Below are 21,747 nucleotides of genomic sequence, written 5' to 3'. Positions count from 1 at the left end.
TTTTGATTAGGTGATCAGAAAGTGAAGTTAAAGAATATTAATCTGAATGGCATCTCCAAATAGCCTTTGATGCATGACCCCCAGTAGAAAAATACGTTATTTGGAAGTGTAGTATACTCTGGCATCATATGCTGAAACTTCATCTAGCGCTAACTTCCCAATTACTAGGAATGTTTTACGCCGTACTACAAAATGTGTACTGAACAAAGGAGGCATGAAGTATGTATGGAAATTCTATTTAGCAAAAAAACTCACGTGAAAAACCAAAAGATCTTAAGCATTTATTTGGTAGTGCAGCATGCCTTAAAATGGAATGGGCCAATCCTTTCTCAGTGAATGCACTGTGAAAAATATTTAAGACTGACGTATTGTGTTTGACAAGCTGTAGGAGAATTCTAGGTTTGACCTTTTAAGGTGTGTTGTCATAAACCCCCCATCAAAATGTCTTGTCAGACATTACCAATTTTACCATGAGACTGACTGATATTTCACATGCTTGTGCAATCGATATTCAGAACAAAGAAGCGATCCCAAGTTCAAAGCATCACAGGACTGCTTGTTTTGTTGCTTACTATACAAGGAAAAAAGGGACACGGGTGGCACTGTGGTCTAAACCACTGAGCCCTAGGGGCTTGCTGATCAGGTCGGCAGTTCGAATCCCCGTGACGGGGTGAGCTCCCGTTGTTCAGTCCCAGCTCCTGCCCACCTAGCAGTTCAAAAGCACGCTGTGCAAGTAGATAAATAGGTACCGCTCCAGCGGGAAGGTAAACGGCGTTTCCGTGCGCTGCTCTGGTTCACCAGAAGCGGCTTTGTCATGCTGGCCACATGACTCGGAAGCTGTATGCCAGCTCCCTCGGCCAGTAAAGCAAGATCAGCGCCGCAACCCCAGAGTCGTCCGCGACTGGACGTAACGGTCAGGGGTACCTTTACCTTTATACAAGGAAAAAGCATATTTAAGCACGATTCACTAGATTTTACTCCTCCCTTTTGTCCAGAATCTAATCAGCTTCTCTGATGAGACTATCATCTATTTTCCATGTTTTTCTGAACTTTATTGTAGCGAATTACACTATGTATGTTAAGGTACTGTGATGTTAACTGGAACTATCTGTATTTTATTTCACCCAAGCCAAATTGTGTACTGAGAAGCATATCAAACTGCATCCTTTGCAAAATGTAACAAGGACTCCATGTTAAAAATATTTTTGCAAGACAGGGTCTAGGGGCATGAAGAAGAATCAGATGAGGTAAAGGTACTCTACATTCTGATTTTTGGAGACCCTGCAAAATGACCTTTTCCAAACATTCTTCACTTTCAGACTTTTGGACTTCTCTCCCCACCTAGGAAATACAGCTGTGTTAGTTTGTTTTCTGAAACTATTTTCATTTGTCTTCAGAGCCCTTTTCAGGACAGACTATGAAGCAAATACTATGCTAAGAGTTGTCCTGTTACAACATTAGACTATCTTGCTTGTTTATTGTAAATACATTAAAATCCAATAAAGATTGGTAATGTATTTTGTTTTACAAATGCTAAAACTGCTCAGTATTCTGTCTACAGTGTAATATTCTCTCTTTCACACAAACACATATAGATATATCTGTTGTACAATGACTATCCGCTCAGGCTGGATAAAGTGCTTTTAAGTGAACTCTGAGTTGAACTTCAGTGTCAGTGAAGTGACCCAAGTCAGATCAGGGCCTTTGCAGAGCCTCGCATTGCTCCATTTCTATAGGCATATGAGCTTTACAAGATGTGAGGCTGCCCAGCATGGCATAGTGAAGAGTTGGGGTTTTTAGTTGTTAAAACACAGCAGTGTTGCTTCCCCAAAGCTTGAGAGGTTAGACTTTAAAGTTGATTGAATACATAACATTTTAACAATAATTGGTAAAAAAAACTGCCCGTGTCCTTTGATAAAAGCATACATTAGTCTTCTGAAATCAATTAACCTGATGTCCTTGCTACTGTTCACTAATTTTGGTCTCAGCTTAGGATTCACAATTCAAGTAGGCATTTTATTCCATAAGTGCAACATTCCCCCCCCCCCCAAATCTCTGAAGTATTTGCATTAAAGTAGTAAAGGTGATTTGAACATCAGTAGCATACTGCCCTGAGGGGTCTCCAAAAAGAAGGTAGCTGCAACTGTTCTTCTTAAAGGAACCAATTTTTACAAAAGATTGAAAACCACAAGAAATCAGTCAGGATTACACAGCAATGTTTACACTACTTGAAGTGGACAGAAACTTGTTTGTAGGGTATGGCTGCTTCCTTCTCAGAAAGAATGCATTGGCACAAAGCACTGAATATTTATATTACACTCAGGATTAACCTGCACTTCTAGATTATTTTCTTTTACTAAAGATTAAAAATGAAATGGAAGTGGCCTATTTCATTGTCATTTAATTTATTTATATCCCACATTTTCTTTTAGGCGAAGCCCAAAGTGGTAAATAGAAAACAGAACACAAAAATAGATGAGTCTAAAAACAAAAATAGCATATAATAAAAAACAAGTGAAAAGAATACAGTACCACCATTAAATTAATAAGAATGTACACTAGTTTTACGACCCGATCTGATAGCGATAAATACCCGTTACTAGCCGAAAAATAATGGGTTAATATGTATCTCAGACAAAATATATTAATAACCCTTTATACTTTGCAACTGAATTCCTGTATTCTGTACCTTCTTCCCAGTATTGTTTCTAGGGTTTTATCACAATATGACAATAGATTTTCTGCTTTTAAAATGGAGCTTGCAAGGCAATGGGCAAAACTAAAACAGATTCAAAAACACATTTAAAAATAAGGGCACACAAAATTTATCCAAAATAACATGTAAAATGTGCAAGAGTGCAAATGCATTTAGAAACAAACATTTTCATCTGTGACTAGAAATTATAAAGTGAAGGCAGAATACGCAGGTCCCCGGTGAGCATTCACATAACAAGTTGGCGATTCCTATAGGAAGATTTCTAATGTGTTCTTTACAATGAGATGTTGACCCCTAAAAGCAAACACCCAGGAAAACCCTCTTGATCTTACTAAAAGTATCACTACAGTTCCTCAGCCAAACAGAAAAAGGCAAACAAGTTAATAATAAATGCTCTCTCCTTAGCTATTTGAATCTTTGCTGTGTAGTGAGGGTTGGGTACTAATTCCTCCTGTTCAGATAAGTGAATTTTCACATAGCAAGCATTCAGAAAGTGGGACCTCTGTGTAATTTAATTACTTGATAAAGCATCACACAACATAAGTGCTGCAAAATAAAGATTCACCAGTTTAGATCTTGTTACAGTAAATGAAAGAATGCAGAGGAAAACCATTTCAGGTGGCCCCAGTGAAGAGCAAAAACCTGTACGGCCCAGTGCTTTAGAAAAAGATCAAATAACTTCAGTTGATTTTTCCTCTGCGCTGTAGTCTGTGTAAGGGCCGACGTAGTCTGTACCAGCTGAAGTACTCAAACAATCTTCAAGGTCACCTTATTCCAGAACGGATACAGTAACCTAAGTGAGAGGATATTGCATGAATGATGGAAGCAAGTACCCAATCAGCAAAGAAAGGGCTGGATTCAACTACTTGGTTCCATTGGTAGATGCCGGCACAAAGACTCGCAAGCAGCAGAACAAAGTTTTCCCTGCTCTCCTCCCCCAAATCTACTCTGGAGGGTCCGGAGAACACCCAGAACAAACAGCATGCAAGTGGAGGAAAGAGGAGATGGTTGTCAGGCAAGCAGAAACACTTGTGCTGGTGGAACAATCTCCTACCACTAACGTGAATTCCACCCAAAAACTCCATTAGCCAAAGCCCATGGAAAGAGCTTATGTACATTAAGCAGCAAGGGAGTATCAATTGGCACCTCCAGATTGTCCTTCTGCTCTTTCAGCAACCAAGACAGGTAAAATTGCTAACCTCATTCCATCAAGATAAATTATACAATTCAATTTCACTTTACTATTGCAGTCAATTCCTATAAATACTGCCACAGGCTTTTTAGAAACCACACACATACACACTCTGAGACTAAATCAGAGCACCCTTATGTGTTTGCAAGGTTGTTAAAAAGCCTGCGGCGGGTAGGGGGTACCCTTCACAGTAATTTGACAAGTGTTCAAATACATCCATAATCAAGTCACAGCATATAGCATGTGTGTCCTCTTAATGCTTTTACTGCTGGTTTCTAGTTCACAGTTTCACACATGGATAGGGTGGGTGTGTGTGTTTTGCAACTTAACTGTTCTTAAACAGAGGGCATTAATACAATTTCTCTGTAGTGAAAGTCCACAAGTTGACGTTGAGGTTTAGCATCAGTACATGAGAGTTGAAGGCACTTCATCATCTTGTCATCTATGTTCTTCCACTGTCAACTCTTGATTTTGATCAGTAAAATTGTCTGTCACAGTTTCTATTTGTTCAGAGATTTCTGACACATTGTCCCAGTGGTCTTCTCCAGCACAGTTCTGAAATTCTTCAACCACAGTCACGTGAAGATTTTGTAAATCCTGGAAAAAAGCAGCATTATATTGTTAGAATCTAGTAATTCTATTCTGCTGGTTTAGTTCTGCCCTAATGTATATGGTTTGCTATTATAACTGCCCACATACAGAAAGGCAAATTTCAGAACTTTTGCTTTCAGGCAAATTCTACTGAAGTCAGTGGGAATTTCATCTAATGTCATGTAAACACATCTTCATTTGGTTGGATGAATAAACCAAGAGAGTAACTTTTCTAGAGTTCAAACTTCAAATTAACTAAGAAGTTTCATGGCATGATATCTACTAATTCAACTGGGTTTGTGCTCAAAATTCCGGCTGGTTTATTTTGCTGTTACATAATATTTTGATAACTTCAAGGCTGGCATTTTCAATATCTATGAGAAGCATTTCTTCAAATATCTGAAAGTTATCTCACTACATCAAAACAAAAATATTTACTGTAAGACAGATAATACAAATGCAAATATTCACTCACAATGCTAAAGAGGTGGCTGCAGTGATAAAAAGCAAAATTTAGCAGCATAATTAAGTTGTAGCACTTCAGATCATGGTATGTTCCCATGTTACTATTTCCCCTAATTCAGCAAGCTGCTAAATAAATATGCACATAAACCTATATCCATTCAGGTATCTCCAACTGGGCAAACAGTGGTATCCAAATGGCCAAATTTGCTCACTAAGGAGGTGCCACAGTGGAGACAGCCAAGACTCAGACATCCTAAGCTTAAAGCTTGAGACTGCAGCAGGAGAAGTGAAGGGCACATCCACAATTCCAAGCTGTGGAAAAGTTGAAACTCATCCGTTATCCCCATGCATTTTAGAGATGACTGAACAGAAGATGGACAAGCCCCAGCTTCAGGAGCTTGAAGAGTTGGGGAAGGTGCAGGACTCAAAGGTGCTCTAAGCATTTTCAGGTCCAAGAGCAGCCAAAATGCAGGGACTACAGAAAATGACCCTGTTTTAAAAAATCACATGCTGACATTCTGCTAATAAGCTGCTTGGGTGGGGAGTAGAAGAGGTGGATTCATTCCTACCAAGCAGCTGATCAACAGAATTTCAGCTCTCTTGTTTTTCAAAAGGAGTAGCTTGTGCTGAAGCAGCCAGGAGTATTTAATACAAACAGACAAAAGATCTAATGAGGTATTCAAGATGTAATTAGGGTAATTAAGATTTTCTCCTGCCAAGCACCCTCCACAAAAAATTCAATGTTCTCAAAAATCTGTAGGTTACATCTAATCCTATAATTTATCCAGGTTTTATATAGGAGCTCCAATCCCTTCTCTAGTCATACTTCCCAAGGGTAGAAGCAGGCCTAAACCCATGCTGTTCTCCACTTGATATATTGCTCTTAGCCTCTTTGTCAGACCTAGACCTAGCCCCAAAGCATCAGCATCCTATATGCCTTGAGATACAAGTGAGGAACAACTCACTTGCCACTTCCAAGCCCTGGCTGAAAGCAGAAAATGCATTACATTCATATTGCCTCTTTCTCACTACTCTCAAGCTGCTTCCAGAAGGAAAATCAATTGATCTCTGCACTCTCCTCCATTTGTTTTTTCATACCTAACTTTCCCCACCTAATTTCCCCAAGAACGCAAGGCAGCTATCAAATCAGATAACAGTATAAAAACAAAATAATCATAATCCCACCCCTGCCATGGGATCCACAACAGCCCTCTGGTCTCTCTCTAGGCCACACCCCTTCCTGGCTCAACTCCACACCCTCTTCAAGCACATAGTTGCAGTACTGGCAGCCATAATTGTGCGTGTGTTTAATAAATACCTCTCTCCACTGATAAGCACCAGAAAGGCAGAAATAAGTTTGATCTATTCCTGAAACATTTTCACTGGGTGTTAAACTAGCAAGCTTAAACCACCCTTAGGCTTCTTTTTCACCGAGTTGGTAAATCTATCTGGATTGTGCTACCTTTATGCAACAAGTGGAGGCTCACATAATGGAGTGTTCCATATATATATCAAAATGGACCTAATAATAATATGAATAATAATTATGATAATTTTATTTTTTATGTGTCACCCATCAGACTGGGTTGCCCCAGCCACTCTGGGCAGCTTCCAACAAAGTATTACAACACAAAAAAACCACAAACATTAAAAATCCTCCCTGTACAGGGCTGCCTTCAGAGGTCTTCTAAAAATAGTAACAAGCTCATCTATGTCAATTCTACTCCACCCCATGCTACCTTCTCTCTTTGAGAGAAATGGATCAGTCCATCTTTGTAACTTCAACATTACACAACTGATGTTCATCAAGCCAACATTAATACTTCAGTTCTGGAAATCCTAGCCTTCAAAAAGCTACTGATGAAGTACATTATTTGCTGGTAAAAAAAAGAACCCACCAGGAATTGTGAACCAAGAGTTTTGTGAACCACTGTAACTCAACAATTGTTCACATGGGTTCCCTGAAACATGGACAGCTTAACTTCATCAAGAAGGTTCTCCACAACAGACTAAATTATATCTTTTTATAAGGAATATAGTCTTTTGCTTTATAAAGCGGAAAATACTAAAAAGTGGGTAACTCCTCAACTATACAGCACTTTTCATGGTTGTACAACAACTTGCAAAAATGCAAAAGGGCACAGAATGCTAAATGACTACATACAGGAAAAGAAAGGAAATATGTGGGAGGAATGCAGAGGAATTGGTGGCTGGAATCCTGAATAGAAGCACTTCATACTACACTATTTTATTGGGGAGCCCAACCACCAACTTTCTAAACTCTACTATTACTGTAGGCTATCCACTTTATTTCACCCTATTAATCTCTACAGCAACAGCAACCTACCAGATGAGCACCTCATCGTTTTCACAAGGAAAGACTTGGAGTGCTAAATAAACAAGAAATCTGAGATGTTCTGCTGGGCGGGCCAAACCCAAGAATTATATTGATAATTGCATTTTATATCTGGCTAACTTCTGAGGTCATTGAAAAACTACCCAGTGAAATGTTAACTGAAGTTTCCATCTAGTCAGGAAGGAACTGAGAAAGAGAAGTTGAATGACGTAGGTTGTGTGAAGAAATACTGGAACTGCTCAAACACTCAGTTGACTCTTTGACTAACCAAGGCTTTCCAGATGTTGGAAGACAACAACTCCCATAATCCCTGACCACTAGCTATGCTTGCTGAGGCTGATGGGAGTTGGAGTCCAACATTTGGAGGGCCACAGGTTAGCCAGTCTGGCTCTAAGTCTATGTCACTACAGATTAACCACACTGGTTTTAAAATCAGCGGAAATCCCAGTATACATACCTCTTTGAAGTGGGATGGAATTGTTAGAGGCGGCTTCCAAAGTGCTTTGATTACACTTCTGTATTTCTGAATAAACATTATGCACACAAATATTCCAATGAGTATAAATATTGCAAATCCAAATATCAGTACGATATGCAGAATTCTCATTGAGTCTGGAGGAAAAAACAATTATTACTAATTTTATCTCAAGAATTATAGATGAAACAATTTCTCAATCAGAATGTTCACAATATCGGGACAATAGCACTGACCGCAAAGGCAGCTTCTGTGAGGGAAATGAAATGTGAGTTTATCTAGATAAACCCCACAGAGATCCTGCCATCTGGACCAAACTGCATGCAGTGCTTCCTGTCTGTGCTGTTGACAGAAAAAGGTGGGCTGGTGGACAGAAAAGTCCACAGACAAGTTTGTTAAAGGCAAGCGGTACGGGGGGTAGTACACAGCAGAATAAGCGGAGAAAAACCCAATGGAAAAAGAAACTCTCAGTGGGGGAGAAAACGAGGTGCAGTATACTAATAGGAGAACAGAAAGACGAGAGAGCTTTGGAGGTAGGGAACTACAAGGCTGGGAGCCAGGGGACTTTTGGATATGCAAGGCTGAATTTCACAGTTGAACTAAACAGTCCCTAGTAGTTTATATTTGGAGAAAGGGAGCAATGAATGTTAGATCATGACAATTGTACCAAAAAAAGAACTGCTTCCTTCAGTTAGGGTTAGAACTAACATTTCCACCACTATCCTGAACACATTGTGCAGTATCCAGCTGAACATTTCCACTAGCACAAGGAATTTGAAGTGTGCAGCAGAACTTCTCCACCCCTGCCACTCCCTGTACAACCCCTACATCTGTCATGGACTTCCCCCTAACCCTTCAGAGAATACTTAGGGGTAGCACTGGGAGAGGACAGGACAGGGAAGTTCAACTGCAAAGCTTCAAGTCCTTAGGCTAGTGTAACTGTTTAGTTGGATACTGCCCATTATATAGTCCATGTGTTGGTAACCTCAAGGTTGGATACTGTAACATGCTGTATGTGGGGCTGCCCTTGGGTCTGGTTTGGAAGCTCCAGCTGGTGCAGAATGCGACAGCCAGACTGCTGATGGGGGCCAAGAACATGTTTCACCGTTGTTAAAACAGCTGCACTCGCTGCCCGTCTACTACCAAGCCAAGTTTAAGGTCCTTATATTAGGTACAAGGTACTTCAGGGACGGAACCCTTATATCCCAGCTTGATCATGGAAATCAACGGCAGGTGTGTCATTGATCATTCCTCAAATTGCTAAGGCCCACCTGTCAGCAAGAAGAAACTGAACCTTTAATATCATCAACTCAGCCCTGTGGAATATTCTGCCAACAGAGATTCAGAAGGCACCCACTAAAACTTTTAAATGCCTTCCGAAACTTTTCTATTTCACCAAAGAATTTTAAGAATACAATTTTCCACAACAGTTAATTTTCCACAACAGTTAACAGTCAAGTCTGCTCTTGAAGCCTAGACATGTGTTAAAATGGAAGCACATCAATGAGTTATTTACTAATTAACAGCTACATTTAGTAGCACGTTTATACATTTGGGGAACACGACTCTCTCAAGCATCACATTGCAGACCTGCTGCACAGGTAAGGGAAGCAGCAATCTTGTTTTGCCTCATAGTCATGGTCCATAGGAACCTACATTGCGACAGTCTATTTGTGAAGCTTTAAGTAATATATAATCTGGTAGGAGCAGAAAAAATTAATATGTGAGATACAATTAACAGCAGCATACTTTCTAGCCATCACATTTGGAAAGGGAGCAAAAAAGCAGATAGATGTAGCAATTAGAAATGCTTAGATTTATTTATTTTTACACATTTCCTATATAAGAAAGTAGAGAATGTGTGAAAACAGCATGAGGATAATCATGTCCAATAATTGCTAACATCTTTTTTTCTGAGTATACATGTGTTAGGAAGATGCAGATGGCTGTAGGTTCTGGAGCAGGGATAGCTAACCCACAACCCCCTCAGGCAAATTATTTCTCACACACTGCAAAGATCCCACCAATTTGGGTGCTGGTTGTGGGGGGAGTTAAAATATCTGATGAAGATGCAACTCGCCCTCTCCATGGTCATCAGCTTGATCATTTGATGAGGCAAGGGGAAGCAATAACCCCCTTTTGCACGGATCAGGCAGTCTGCGCATGTTTATGTGTGGGGAAGCTACATCCACCAGTAGCATGCACCCCTCACAGAACTGACCAAGAGTGGATATGACCCTTGAGACAAAAAAGCACTGTGTACATACAGCAACATAGATATGTTCTGTCTTCAAACATGGAAATCTGTTTCACACATTTTTAAAAATCTTACACAGAACGAGACAGCAGAAATGACCCTTAACACATTTCTCAACCCTGATCTCTTTACAAAATATCTGGCATACAGAATTTCCAATTCTGTAAAAAAAAGAAAAGAAAGAAAGAAAATAAATCAGAAGTTTAATGAAAACATGCTCAGTGTGAACATTTTATTCCAAGTGCAGAGCCCAAGGCTTTTTGAAAACTGAATGCTGCATACCTACAGCTATATTGATTTTATATTTATTGCCAATGTAGCTGCTCAATGAAGTCATTTAGGTGCCCCAAACTCCTCCGTAATATATTAATTGAAACAATTTTAGCATTAGGAAATAAGTAGCCAAAGTGACCTCACATCCTAAGCCCATATCAGTTTCATGACACAGAAATAACTGTATTGCTTATGAAGAAAATACACACCAGTTGTAGTTTCTTGGCACTTGATTTCACTTTTTTGGCATGTTAGGATTACATGTGGGATTGATGCTGTTACTTGAAAGCAATATACAGTCCTTTCCTTCAGATTCTTGAATGTTTCCCTCCTATTCTTGCTCAAAACTCTCAGCTGTGCAGATGGGAAGATGGAAAAAGTAAGGCGGTATTATATAGCAATAATAATCAAATTGACTTTACATCTATTTCATAGAAGCTGCACAGTTAGACCTTATTAGAATGTGGAGGTATGTTTTAGTTTGCACAAGCCATTCTCCAAAATAGTTTTACCCTGATTCCACTAAAAACTAGACGAAAGTCACCAGGATTTCTTTCGACTGCTGAAACTTATGCTTCATAATATGTTTAAACAACCACAATTTGCCTTGGCTGTTAGCATAATGTCACAGCAACAGAGATCTAATGCCATGTTTGACTATGTTGCAAAGTTGGCATTTCTTATCCCAAACTTTTACAGCGTAACTGCTGCCCCCCCCCAAATCATGGTGATCAAATTTCTGCCCATCTCACCCAAGTGATTGCCATCTGTCCTTCACTAGCGGCTCAGATATTTTTGCACTTTAGAAATGATACAAACAATACACAGATGATCAAAATGTACCTGAACATCTGCAGCAGAAATGAAGAAAATATAGGTGCATTCCAGAAGCCTTCCAAATAAACAATAATAATTGCGAAACACTATTTTCAGAAAATTCATACTGAAATAGCCCATCCCATTCTTACTAGAATAACTGATTGATAGCAGGCTGAAATATCCCTTTAGATGTAGCTCTCTGTCTCCCTAAAGTGTGTATGTATTCACATTCAAACCCATACCCACCCCTATACAGTGGTGCCTCACAAGACGAAATTAATCCGTTCCATGAGGCTCTTCATATAGCGGTTTTTTCGTCTTGCGAAGCAAGCCCATTGACAGCTTAGCGGATTAGCGCTATTAGCGGTTTAGCGGCTTTTAGCGATCAGCTGATAAGCGGCTTAACGGCTTGGGAAAAGGGGGGGGGAAACCCGCAGGAACTCGCAAGACATTTTCATCTTGCGAAGCAAGCCCATAGGGAAATTCGTTTAGCGAAGCGCCTCCAAAACGGAAAACCCTTTCGTCTAGCGGGTTTTCCGTCTTGCGAGGCGTTCGTTTTGCGGGGCACCACTGTATCGTAAATAGGGCTTTTTGCTACTAGTTTTTTTTAGTCTTTCAACTTTTCCGGGAATTACTGGCTTGTTGAGCAAAGGCAAGTACTCACTATTTCACTTGTTGATTCCTCCCAGTATTCAATTAAATATTCAAAATATTCAGTTTTATTTTCTGCAGGCTCAAAGGGAGGCAAGAAGCCTATATGAATCATGGTACCTTCTGAGCTTACGTTGATTGCTCTTGGAGGTCCTAAAATAGCTGAAATGGGTAAATGCAAATAAGTATAAGTTAAGTCACATTTTCTACTAATCAAGATCAAACATAATCCAATCTGAAGTCTCACATGGATTCTAGGATGGACTTGTGCTAGGTATACTAACTACAGTGAAACCTCGGGTTACGTACCGTACCCTTTGTGAATCCTTCAGGATACACACGCGGCAAACCCGGAAGTAGCGGAAAGGTTTTCACCACCCGCACATGCGCAGAAGCGGACTACCGCCACGCGCACCTGTGCAGGTCAGGTGCCTCTGGATACGAATGTTTAGGGGTAAGAACGGACTCCGATATGAATTAAATTCATATCCAGAGGTACCACTGTAGTTCATATCAATTATGGCAGTGATCTGCATTCACAAAGGAGTGCACAGCTGCAGCATTTCTTGCTACTGTCATTTAAATAAGTGGAGCAGCCTTTGCAGGAGTGGAATATCTTGGTGGTCTCTGATACCTTTCAAGAAACCTCTGGAAGAAAATCTTATGAACCCTGGAGAAGTGATGATGGCAAAAGCAGTAGTGGGAGCAGAAATCAGATTGCCTATCCATGCACCCAAGAATTCACCTTCCTATAGAACAGAAGGGGAGAATTTGTTGCCCCTCAGATGTTGCTGAACTACAACTTTCATCAATCCTAGCAAGCATGGATAATGGGATAATGGGAGTTGCAGTTCCCCAACATCTGGAGGTGCAAAGGTTCCCTACACCTGCTGTAGAATTTGGTAGGGAATGTGATATGACAGGTATTCTTAAAATATCTGTACAAGTTAATCTTATTACATGTATTGGGAATATTTCATTCTGGCAAATGATAAAAGTTCTCATTTGTTACTACCACTCAGCAACATCCGTGTAACACTGGTCTGGTTTATGTCATGCTAAACCAAACCATGACAGAGCACAAATGCACAAGCATGTGGGCACCAGGAGCGGCGATCATGACTGCTTTGCTGCTGCTCCCTGGTTGTTCTGCTACTGTGCTGCACTAAGAAATGGCTTGCTTAGATATCATCCAAACCAAGACTCCTGGTTAAGGTTTCCCAGATAATCCATAAAATATAAACCACAGGACAAACCTTGGTTTCAGCTCATGGCTACTCTGAAGAAAACTAAACCACAATCCTGGTTTCAGACAATATACTGAGTGGTATTCAGTTTAGACCAATTGAAATTAATGGGCCCAAGTTACATCATGTTCAATGTGTATATTCTGAGTAAAACAAAGTTGACCACTACCCACTAAGCCACACCATGGCTTACAGCAGTACCAAGGAGGAGCAAAATGGGTGTGTTCTTCTCTCCAGGAGTCCACACAATTGCACTAAACCAAAGCTTTGCATGGTGTGTGAACCAGGCCATTGTCTGCATTTTTTCTTGCGCTGAGAAAGGGAATTGGACAATACAGTTGTACAAGCAAAAAAGACAGATGGCAACCCTAATCTAGAAGGGCTATTGTAGCACCAGCAAGGTTATGATGACTGAAATATAAGATGTTCATAAACACATTTCCCCAAGGAGTAGCAACATTTTGTTTTTACTGCATCAGACTAGAGTCTTGTGGCATTTTAAATACTTTAAGATGCCATGATACCCTTGGCTGTTATTTTATTTCAGAATATCATTTTGTGGAAGAGAAATATTTCTCCCCCAGAGGTACTGAATAAAATACAGTAGATGAAAATATAAAGAAACATACTGTCTTCCCGTGCTCGAAAGGGCTTAGTTTCAGTCCAGGCAGATTTTAATTCCCCTTGTTCAGCCCTAACATGTAAAATGATGCAGTCATGATTCCTCTCATGATTGAAATTACATTCAGGCTTTGTAATATCTTTGCAATTCACTTTCTTCCATACTTTGTCTTCTGATGCTCTGCAAAAAAAATACAAAGAACACGCCATTATTTGAACTCCTTATTGTTGCATTTGTGTATGATCAATTAAAAACTTCCTTTGAAATACCTAGTTGAATCTTGAAATACCAGTTTATACATTCTTCATTAGTGGTAAAGAAATATCTTGCTGCTTGGCAATGCACAAGTGTTGAAAAACCAAACAACGCTAAGGCAATAGCTATGACAGGGCTCACAAAGCCACCCTGTGCCCTGTAGTTCCATAAAGTCACACAGTATAAGACATCTCTGCCTCAAAATGAAAAGGGGTTACATTACCATACATGAATCAGTTATGCATAGTGACAGAAAAAAATGCCCATTTTGAGAAAAAGAACTGTCCATAATATGGCTTCATGTGATCTTACCATGAAAGGTAAGCAGAGAAGCCACACTTCCTTTCCCTGTCCTCTTATCTCCCTTTTACATCAAGTACTACTTTACAGGTACAAATAAGGGCTATTTTAGTTTAACACCTGCCACTTCCCCAGACAAGCAGCCAGGTAAGTATAAACATGACTGAAACCTCAATCTGGAACTTTTACTGGAAGTAAGCCTCTTTAAAATTCACTGGGAACTATTTCTAAATGTTTGAAACAACAATGCCAAATTCAAATTTGATTAATTGTTACTTACAACTATGTACCGTATTTTTCCATGTATAAGATGCCCCCATGCATAAGATGCCCCCTATTTTTTTGAGCCCAAAATTAAGAAATAAATATTTTTAAGTATTCCGTGTATAAGACGACCCCCAATTTTAAACTTTAAAAATTTGGGAAGAATATACACAGAAAAATACAGTAATTACCCATTCTCAAGAGCAACCACCCTAACATGCAGTTCAGTCCTATACACAGAAGTCCCTCTTTGATCAACAGCACTTATTCCCAAGAATGGACTGGATTCAAGCTTCAGTTAAGCAACCAATTTACAACAAGGTTTTACAACAGGCATGTGCCACCTTAATACATAGTACATTTAATGTGCTCAAAATCTTCACATACATTGGGTGCTATATAATATTAGTCGTACAGTAGACTCACTGAAGCCAATGGGCAGTATTGAATTGAATGGATCCATTAGCAGAAGGTCTTTTGACTGCCCAAATGAACTTCCCCTTTCTTCTCCCTACCATGTCCCCATGCCCCTGTTCTGGGGGTTCTTTTAATCATTCAGAGCACATTTAAGGGGGGGGGAGGGAAAGACCCACTGTGCAAACAGAAAGTCCTGCATATCCATTAAGTCTGCTCTGAGTAAGATTAACATTGCCTTATCCCTTATTATGTGCAAAACTATAAATTTACCAACAGCTAGTAGCTTGTCAATTATATGAACAACAAGCCCACTCTAAACATGATTACAGTGGTACCTCGAGTTAAGAACTTAATTAGTTCCAGAGGTCTGTGCTTAACCTGAAACTGTTCTTAACCTGAAGCACCACTTTAGCTAATGGGGCCTCCTGCTGCTGTCATGCCGCCGCCGCACGATTTCTGTTCTCATCCTGAAACAAAGTTCTTAGCCCGAAGTACCTATTTCTGGGTTAGCGGAGTCTGTAACCTGAAGTGACTATAACCTGAAGTGCTTGTAACCTGAGGTACCACGATAGTCAGAAAGAAGAAATGAGGAGTTCAGTGGGGATTAGCTTACTGAGTAATTCTATACATAACCACTCAATAGCAAGTGTGCATCCAACTACATACAGTCTTGGCATTGCTAAAAACATTCCTGTTCAGACAAGCCTACCCAGAAGCTTAGAAAGTTGGGGTAATTTGTATATTTTAAAGTAGGATAGAAATTCCCCTTGATTTTAATGTTTTATCTTTTGTAAACCACTTTACACGGTTTTTGTAAAGTTGTTTTTTTTTTTTTACAATCAAGAGGTGTATAAATTTTATGAAATAAATAAATACAATTAAACTCTACTTGGCAGCAAGTACTATGGTTTCCAGTGGAATCTCTTTGCAAAGCCTGAAATAGAAGCACAATTCATTTCAAACTGCATTAGGAAAATTAGAGCAGAAGGGGACAATTAGGACTAAAATAAAGTACAGATTATGTCTTGTCTTAGGATATGAACTTTTAATTTAAAGAACACTTGCACATTTCCATTTCTTTAATTCAACCACCACTCTAATTTCCATTATTTCCAACACAATTTGCTAAAATAAACTTCAGTAAATATGTTTAAACAGTAAAACCCAATATACAGATCTTACAAAAGCAAACACTATATACCATATATACTATATACCATAGAATGCAATTTTGGAGGTATACAGGAACCATTTACTTACATGCGTGTTTTAAACCTCCATTCAACGCTATAAGTCACTGAACCATTGATCGCTGTAACTGGAGACCATTTCAATACATTATCAAAATTATATGACTGAATTGTCACATTCTCTGGCGCAGATAAGGAGAAAGATTCTACAAAGACATTAACAACAGAGTATTAATACACATTAACAAAAATGCAGGTTTAATGTAGATTCCTCCAAAATTCAGGACAAATAAAAATACTAATAGTGGCAGTAGTGAGTTGGACCCTGATGCTAGTGCAGGTAGAATATGAATAGGTATAATTACAGCTAAGCTAAACTGCAAGTGACCATGACAATGGAATTTGGTGTGGCACACAATAAAGTTTGGCCTGGACCTTTATGGACAGACTATCCAGTTTAAGTACTGCACAGAGGCTGCATACAGCTTCACTGCCCTTTTGGTCAGGCATTATTGGTTCAAAATGTTCAAATTACCATACAACCTTACATCTAAGGGATGAAGAACCTGTAGATGAAGAATCCAAAGGTTGCTGGACTCCAACTCCCATCATCCCTGAACATTTGCCATACTGGCAGAGGATGATAGGGTCAGAGTCAAACACATCTTGAGGGCCTCAGGTTCCCCACCCCAATCTAGATTATCAGGGTAGCATATGTGGGATTGCCTCCCAGGAACTGACCAAACCCAGTTTTAACTTCAGAGATGGAACTCTAGAAGGCTTCTTCTGATTCAGAAGGTGAGAAGTCATTAATTTAACACTGTACTAACTAGTTAATTTATATTTGCACATAATTTCTCTTCTCTGAATTGAAATGGGGAAATGAACACACCAGAGCTTGGTTACTGGTCTTTGTTTTATACTGCCAAACAAATAAGAGAGAATACTTGCTAGTACAAGGCAGCACCCCTATTTTTTGTCTTCCATTGCTATAAAACCTAGAAAGATACACCAGAGACAAAAACGAAATAAAAAGGGTGTTGTCGTCAGGAATTCCAAACGATGATCGCTTTTCAGTGCATAAGTAGTCACACAGTAAGGGGAGGGGAGTTGGTGAATCCCACAGTGTCTTAGAGACTTACTGCTTTTGGTTTTCACCCGGCTACAATATTTCAGAGCTACAGACAACACTTTCAGAAATAACAGGGAAATAGAAAAGTGACAAAGCCTATTAGCAAATAAAACTAAAAGAAGGTGAAACAAATTCACTAGATCCAATTTTTCATCTATCAGTTCTGAAAAAGGAAGGGGCCCATGGCACCCTAAATCTAATTTATAATGGCTTGAGTTTTTATAAATGCTCAATACACTGCTTGCTTCATCAGATTAGTTATAAGAAAATAATGTTGAAATAACTACCATATTTTTTGCACCATAACACTCACTTTTTTCCTCCTAGAAAGTAAGGGGAAATGTCTGTGCGTGTTATGGAGGAAATGCCTACGGGTGGCATGCCTACGGATTTTCCTCCTTTAAAAACTACATGCGTGTTATGGTCGGGTGCGTGTTATAGAGCGAAAAATACGGTAATTCAAGTAGTCTGGATCACCTGGTCCAGTTTAAAAGCTAGCTGCATAGTTTATGAAGAACATCCATCCCACCATGCTATTAACTGAACAGCAACTGAAGTAGTTCCAGATTTGTGGTGGGAATTCCTGTGTGTCATCCAAGTAGGTTGGGGGCAATCCTTCTTAGCAAAACTAACTGCAAAAAATCAGCATGTATTAACAAAACCAAAGCGGCTTTCCTCCCTCACTCCTAATCCCCTTCAAAAGGAAAACATCACAATACCCTTCTATTAGACAAATCAGTAAGTAAACTAGTCTACCCAAAAGAGGGTATGGGAATGGGACATTTCTTCTTTCTGATTATTATTCTTTCATACCCCTCCAAAAGAATCTCTCCAGACGGGGTGATTGTGCAGCAAAATGGTTAATGTGCTTCAGTGTGGGCCACTGTGAAGTGATGAAAACTGGGGCAAAAAACCCTAATTTCACCTAAAGGGGTCTAAACTGGTGATGTCTGACAAGGAACAAGTTCTTGTGGTGAGAATGGATGCCTCAATGAAGGTGTTGACAGTGTGTGACTGCTGTGAAAAAGGCAAACAACATACCAGAAATTTAGAAAAGTGAGTGCAAATAGAATTGCCAATAGCATAATACAATTATATAAATCTATACAATTCTGTACAATTCTGATCGCCTCAACTCAAAATAATATAGAGATGAAAAGGATTAAGAAAAAGGCAACCAACAATATCAGTAATTTATATGATATTGTTTGAAGATAATAAATTATTATGTGGGTCTAGCTGTTACTGTATTTATGGTGTCTATAAAGTCTACATTTTCTAATTAGTAAAATATTTTGTTGCAGTATATTGCAAACATGGCCATGTCCTCTTGTCTCATGCTCAAGTGGACGCCGTTCAATGTTTGCAGGCACTGAAGAAGGCTATGCAGTTGAAACGCTTCTGGCGTGTGTGTGTGTGTGTGTTAGAAGACCATTGTCTTATAAAATCTGCATGTCTTTTTCAATTTACTGAAATATATTTTAGTATATTGTATGTTTATTGAACAGCTGGCTATTAGTTTGTCCATACAAATTTAATTTCAAGTGGCTCTATAAGTTGTAGATTGCATTTTAATTACTGACTATATTGTCTTTTTGTTTGCATGTAGTAGTATCTATTGGTCAGGAAACACCTACTCTGGTTTGTATCTGTTTAAAAGATTGGGCAAATTCATGAAAGATAAGGCCATCAGTGGCTGCTAGCCATTGTTCTACTTCCGCTGGTAGAGGCAGTATGCCTCTGGAGACCAGTTGCTGGGAAGAGCGCTCTTACTTCCACGTTTTGCTTGCAGGCTTTCCATAGACCCCCGAAGAACAGGGTGCTGCACTAGGTGGCCATTTGGTCTGGTCCAGCAGGACTCTACAAGAATTCTACAACTCTAAAGTCCAGAGCTCTATCCACTGGCCTAGAAACCCCTGCCCCATTATCAAGAAAGCACCCACAACCACAGATTATTTTCACAACGCTTTGCTCTCCATACCAGGCCACTGTATGCCACTTCTCAGCCCCAGGACGCAAACACTACACAATCCTAATCAACACTGTTTTCATGTTGGCATTCATACACAATACCCCAGAATCACATCAGTATGCAGCAGCAGAATACAGTGGTACTCCGGGTTAAGTACTTAATTCGTTCCCGAGGTCCATTCTTAACCTGAAACTGTTCTTAACCTGAAGCACCACTTTAGCTAATGGGGCCTCCTGCTGCTGCCGCGCCGCCAGAGCACGATTTCTGTTCTTATCCTGAAGCAAAGTTCTTAACCTGAGGTACTATTTCTGGGTTAGCGGAGTCTGTAACCTGAAGCATATGTAACCTGAAGTGTATGTAACCAGAGGTACTACTGTACTATCAACAGCAGCAACCAGTGGCGTAGCGTGGGTTGTCAGCACCCGGGGCAAGGCAAGTAATTTGCACCCCCTAACCCATGGATTTGTGCCCCCTAACCCGTGGATTTGCGCCCCCTAACCCTAACCCCCATATGTTGCGCCTGGTGCGGCCGGCCCCCCCTGCACCCCCCACGCTACGCCACTGGCAGCAGCACCCCCCCCCACTACCTATTTTGCACCCTCATTTGTGATAGCCTTGTGCATACACCTCCCACTTCCACATATCAGACATGCCAAAGTGTGGGCCATTTCAGTGCATCCTTAAGTGCACAAGGGAAATTCTAGTTACAACTTCTCCAGGGATGAGTCCCGGGAACTGTTTCCAAGGACACCGCTCCAACGTCAAACCTAAGACATGCCAGCCCTCTGAGCATATCCAGAGCGCAAGTTCTTCCACACTAGATTGACCAAATTAGGAGCCCCCCTTGTGCTTTTAACAACGGTACAGAAAAGTACAGCAGGCGCGGGGTTTCCCCAGGACTGTATCTCTATGCCAGGGAAATCCTACCAAAACACCAGAAACACCAAGGAAACCTTCCGGGTGGAAGAGACAGCAACTCAAATCTGAAGGACCGTAAGAAGAACCTGATAGATCTAGCTCAGCATCCTGTTCTCACAGGGACCAACCAGATGCCTGTGGGAAACCAGGATTTGGGCACAAGAGCCCGCTCCCCTCCTGGGGGTCCCAGCAACTAGTATTCAGAAGCACGTAGAGGCAAAGCATAGCCGTCAACTTCACGAGAACGTGTCTAGCCCTCTTTTTTAAAAAGTTCGCGGCCGCCACCGCCTCCTGGGGAAGCGAGTTCCTTAGTGAACCCAACCCCCCCCCCCCTTATCGGGGAAGGAAGCTAGAGGAGGAAGAGGGTCTTTCTTCCACTTCGCCTTAATAAAAATAAAAACTAAGCCGCCCCGGGCCCTGCGAGTTACCTTTGCCCCTCTTCCCCCCGCGCGCTGGCTTCGCCCTTCTCGGCGGCGGACGGGTCTCACCTGGGGCGGCCACGCCGAGCAGCGGCCTCGCTAGGCAGAGGAGCACCCACAGGGCGCCCAGGGGCTGCATAGCAGCCGCTGAGCTCCGGCCTCGCCTGGAGTCTCGGTCTCTCGCTCTCTCTCAGGCGCCCCAGGACTGGGGGAAGAGCCCCGCGCTCGCCTCACCCGCCATTCACGCTCTCGCCTCCTCCGACTAGAGGCGGACGCCGCCCCGCCCTTTCGCCTTCTCCTTGGCCTGCACGCCTCCCAGCCAAGGCCGGCCTCTTCCCGGACTTCCCCGGGGGTTGGGGCGGGGCCTGCTCCGGCAGCTCCCTCGCACGCGAAACAAGCTGCACGCCCTCAGAAGGAGGAAGAAGAGGAGCCGGCCGCGGCCTGGACGTAGTAGCGGCGCCGGCCTCCGCCTTTGCTATTAGGCTGGGGGTCTCGGGCAGAACCATAAAGGAGAGGAAAACAGCCTTTGGGGACCCCGCTGGCTCTCCGCTCTGAACTAGGTTTGGACAGGCAGGCAGCTCTTCCAAGGGGATGAGACCTTTAAATACAGAACCCGTCTCTGAAAAGTAGCGCACATTGCCTTTTGGTCAGCTGCTTTGAATGATGGTTCTGTAAACAGAAAAGTAGTCTATAAATGCAGGGGCAACAGGGTCAGAGGTCACTTGCCTGGTGCCTCAGTGACACCCTGGAGCCACAGCATTTTAGGAGTTGCTACTGCCACTGCCAGCAGTGGAAAAGGTGCCCCCTGGAAGGTTTGAAGCCCCTGGGGTGGGGGGCAGAAGGGATCAAGGAGAAGGAAGTTGGGTCTCACTAAAGGAGACACGCACACCCCAGCAGTAAAAGTTGCTATGAGTACAGGAATTCAGTGATACCAAGGTCCACCTGGCGGGGGAAGTTATACGACACATCCCTGCATTGTAGGCAGATGGTCTAGAATCTAGATGACCCTTGGAGTCATATATCGAGTCATGTCATGCTTTATAATTTCTGTGTACACATAAAACCATGACATGACTCACAAAAAATGGGACACTAGAGGGGTAAAAATCTTAAACAGTCAAAGGTTGATGCCAGCAACCACCATACAGTGTAAAAATTATATTGTTCTTTTCTCTCCCCCTGCCACTTTCAGTTTTTGCAACAACTTTTCCGTTAT

General features: G+C 41.2%; 1 protein-coding gene across 1 annotated transcript; it reads right to left on the bottom strand.

Annotated features, from left to right (window-relative positions):
• Positions 1-980: 980 nt before the first annotated feature.
• On the bottom strand, positions 981-20,871 carry IFNGR2 (interferon gamma receptor 2). Its single transcript, XM_079972082.1, has 7 exons — positions 20,601-20,871; positions 16,161-16,296; positions 13,672-13,844; positions 11,809-11,957; positions 10,535-10,679; positions 7,778-7,932; positions 981-4,505 (listed from the first exon to the last, which is right to left on the bottom strand). Exons 1-7 carry the CDS (start codon positions 20,668-20,670, stop codon positions 4,347-4,349), a joined length of 987 nt encoding a protein of 328 aa, XP_079828208.1. The 5' UTR covers positions 20,671-20,871; the 3' UTR covers positions 981-4,346.
• Positions 20,872-21,747: the final 876 nt, after the last annotated feature.

This window comes from Podarcis cretensis (genome assembly GCF_951804945.1).
Source record: "Podarcis cretensis genome assembly, chromosome: 4".
Taxonomy (NCBI): Eukaryota; Metazoa; Chordata; class Lepidosauria; order Squamata; family Lacertidae; genus Podarcis; species Podarcis cretensis.
This window is presented reverse-complemented; position numbering and strand designations above follow the sequence as displayed.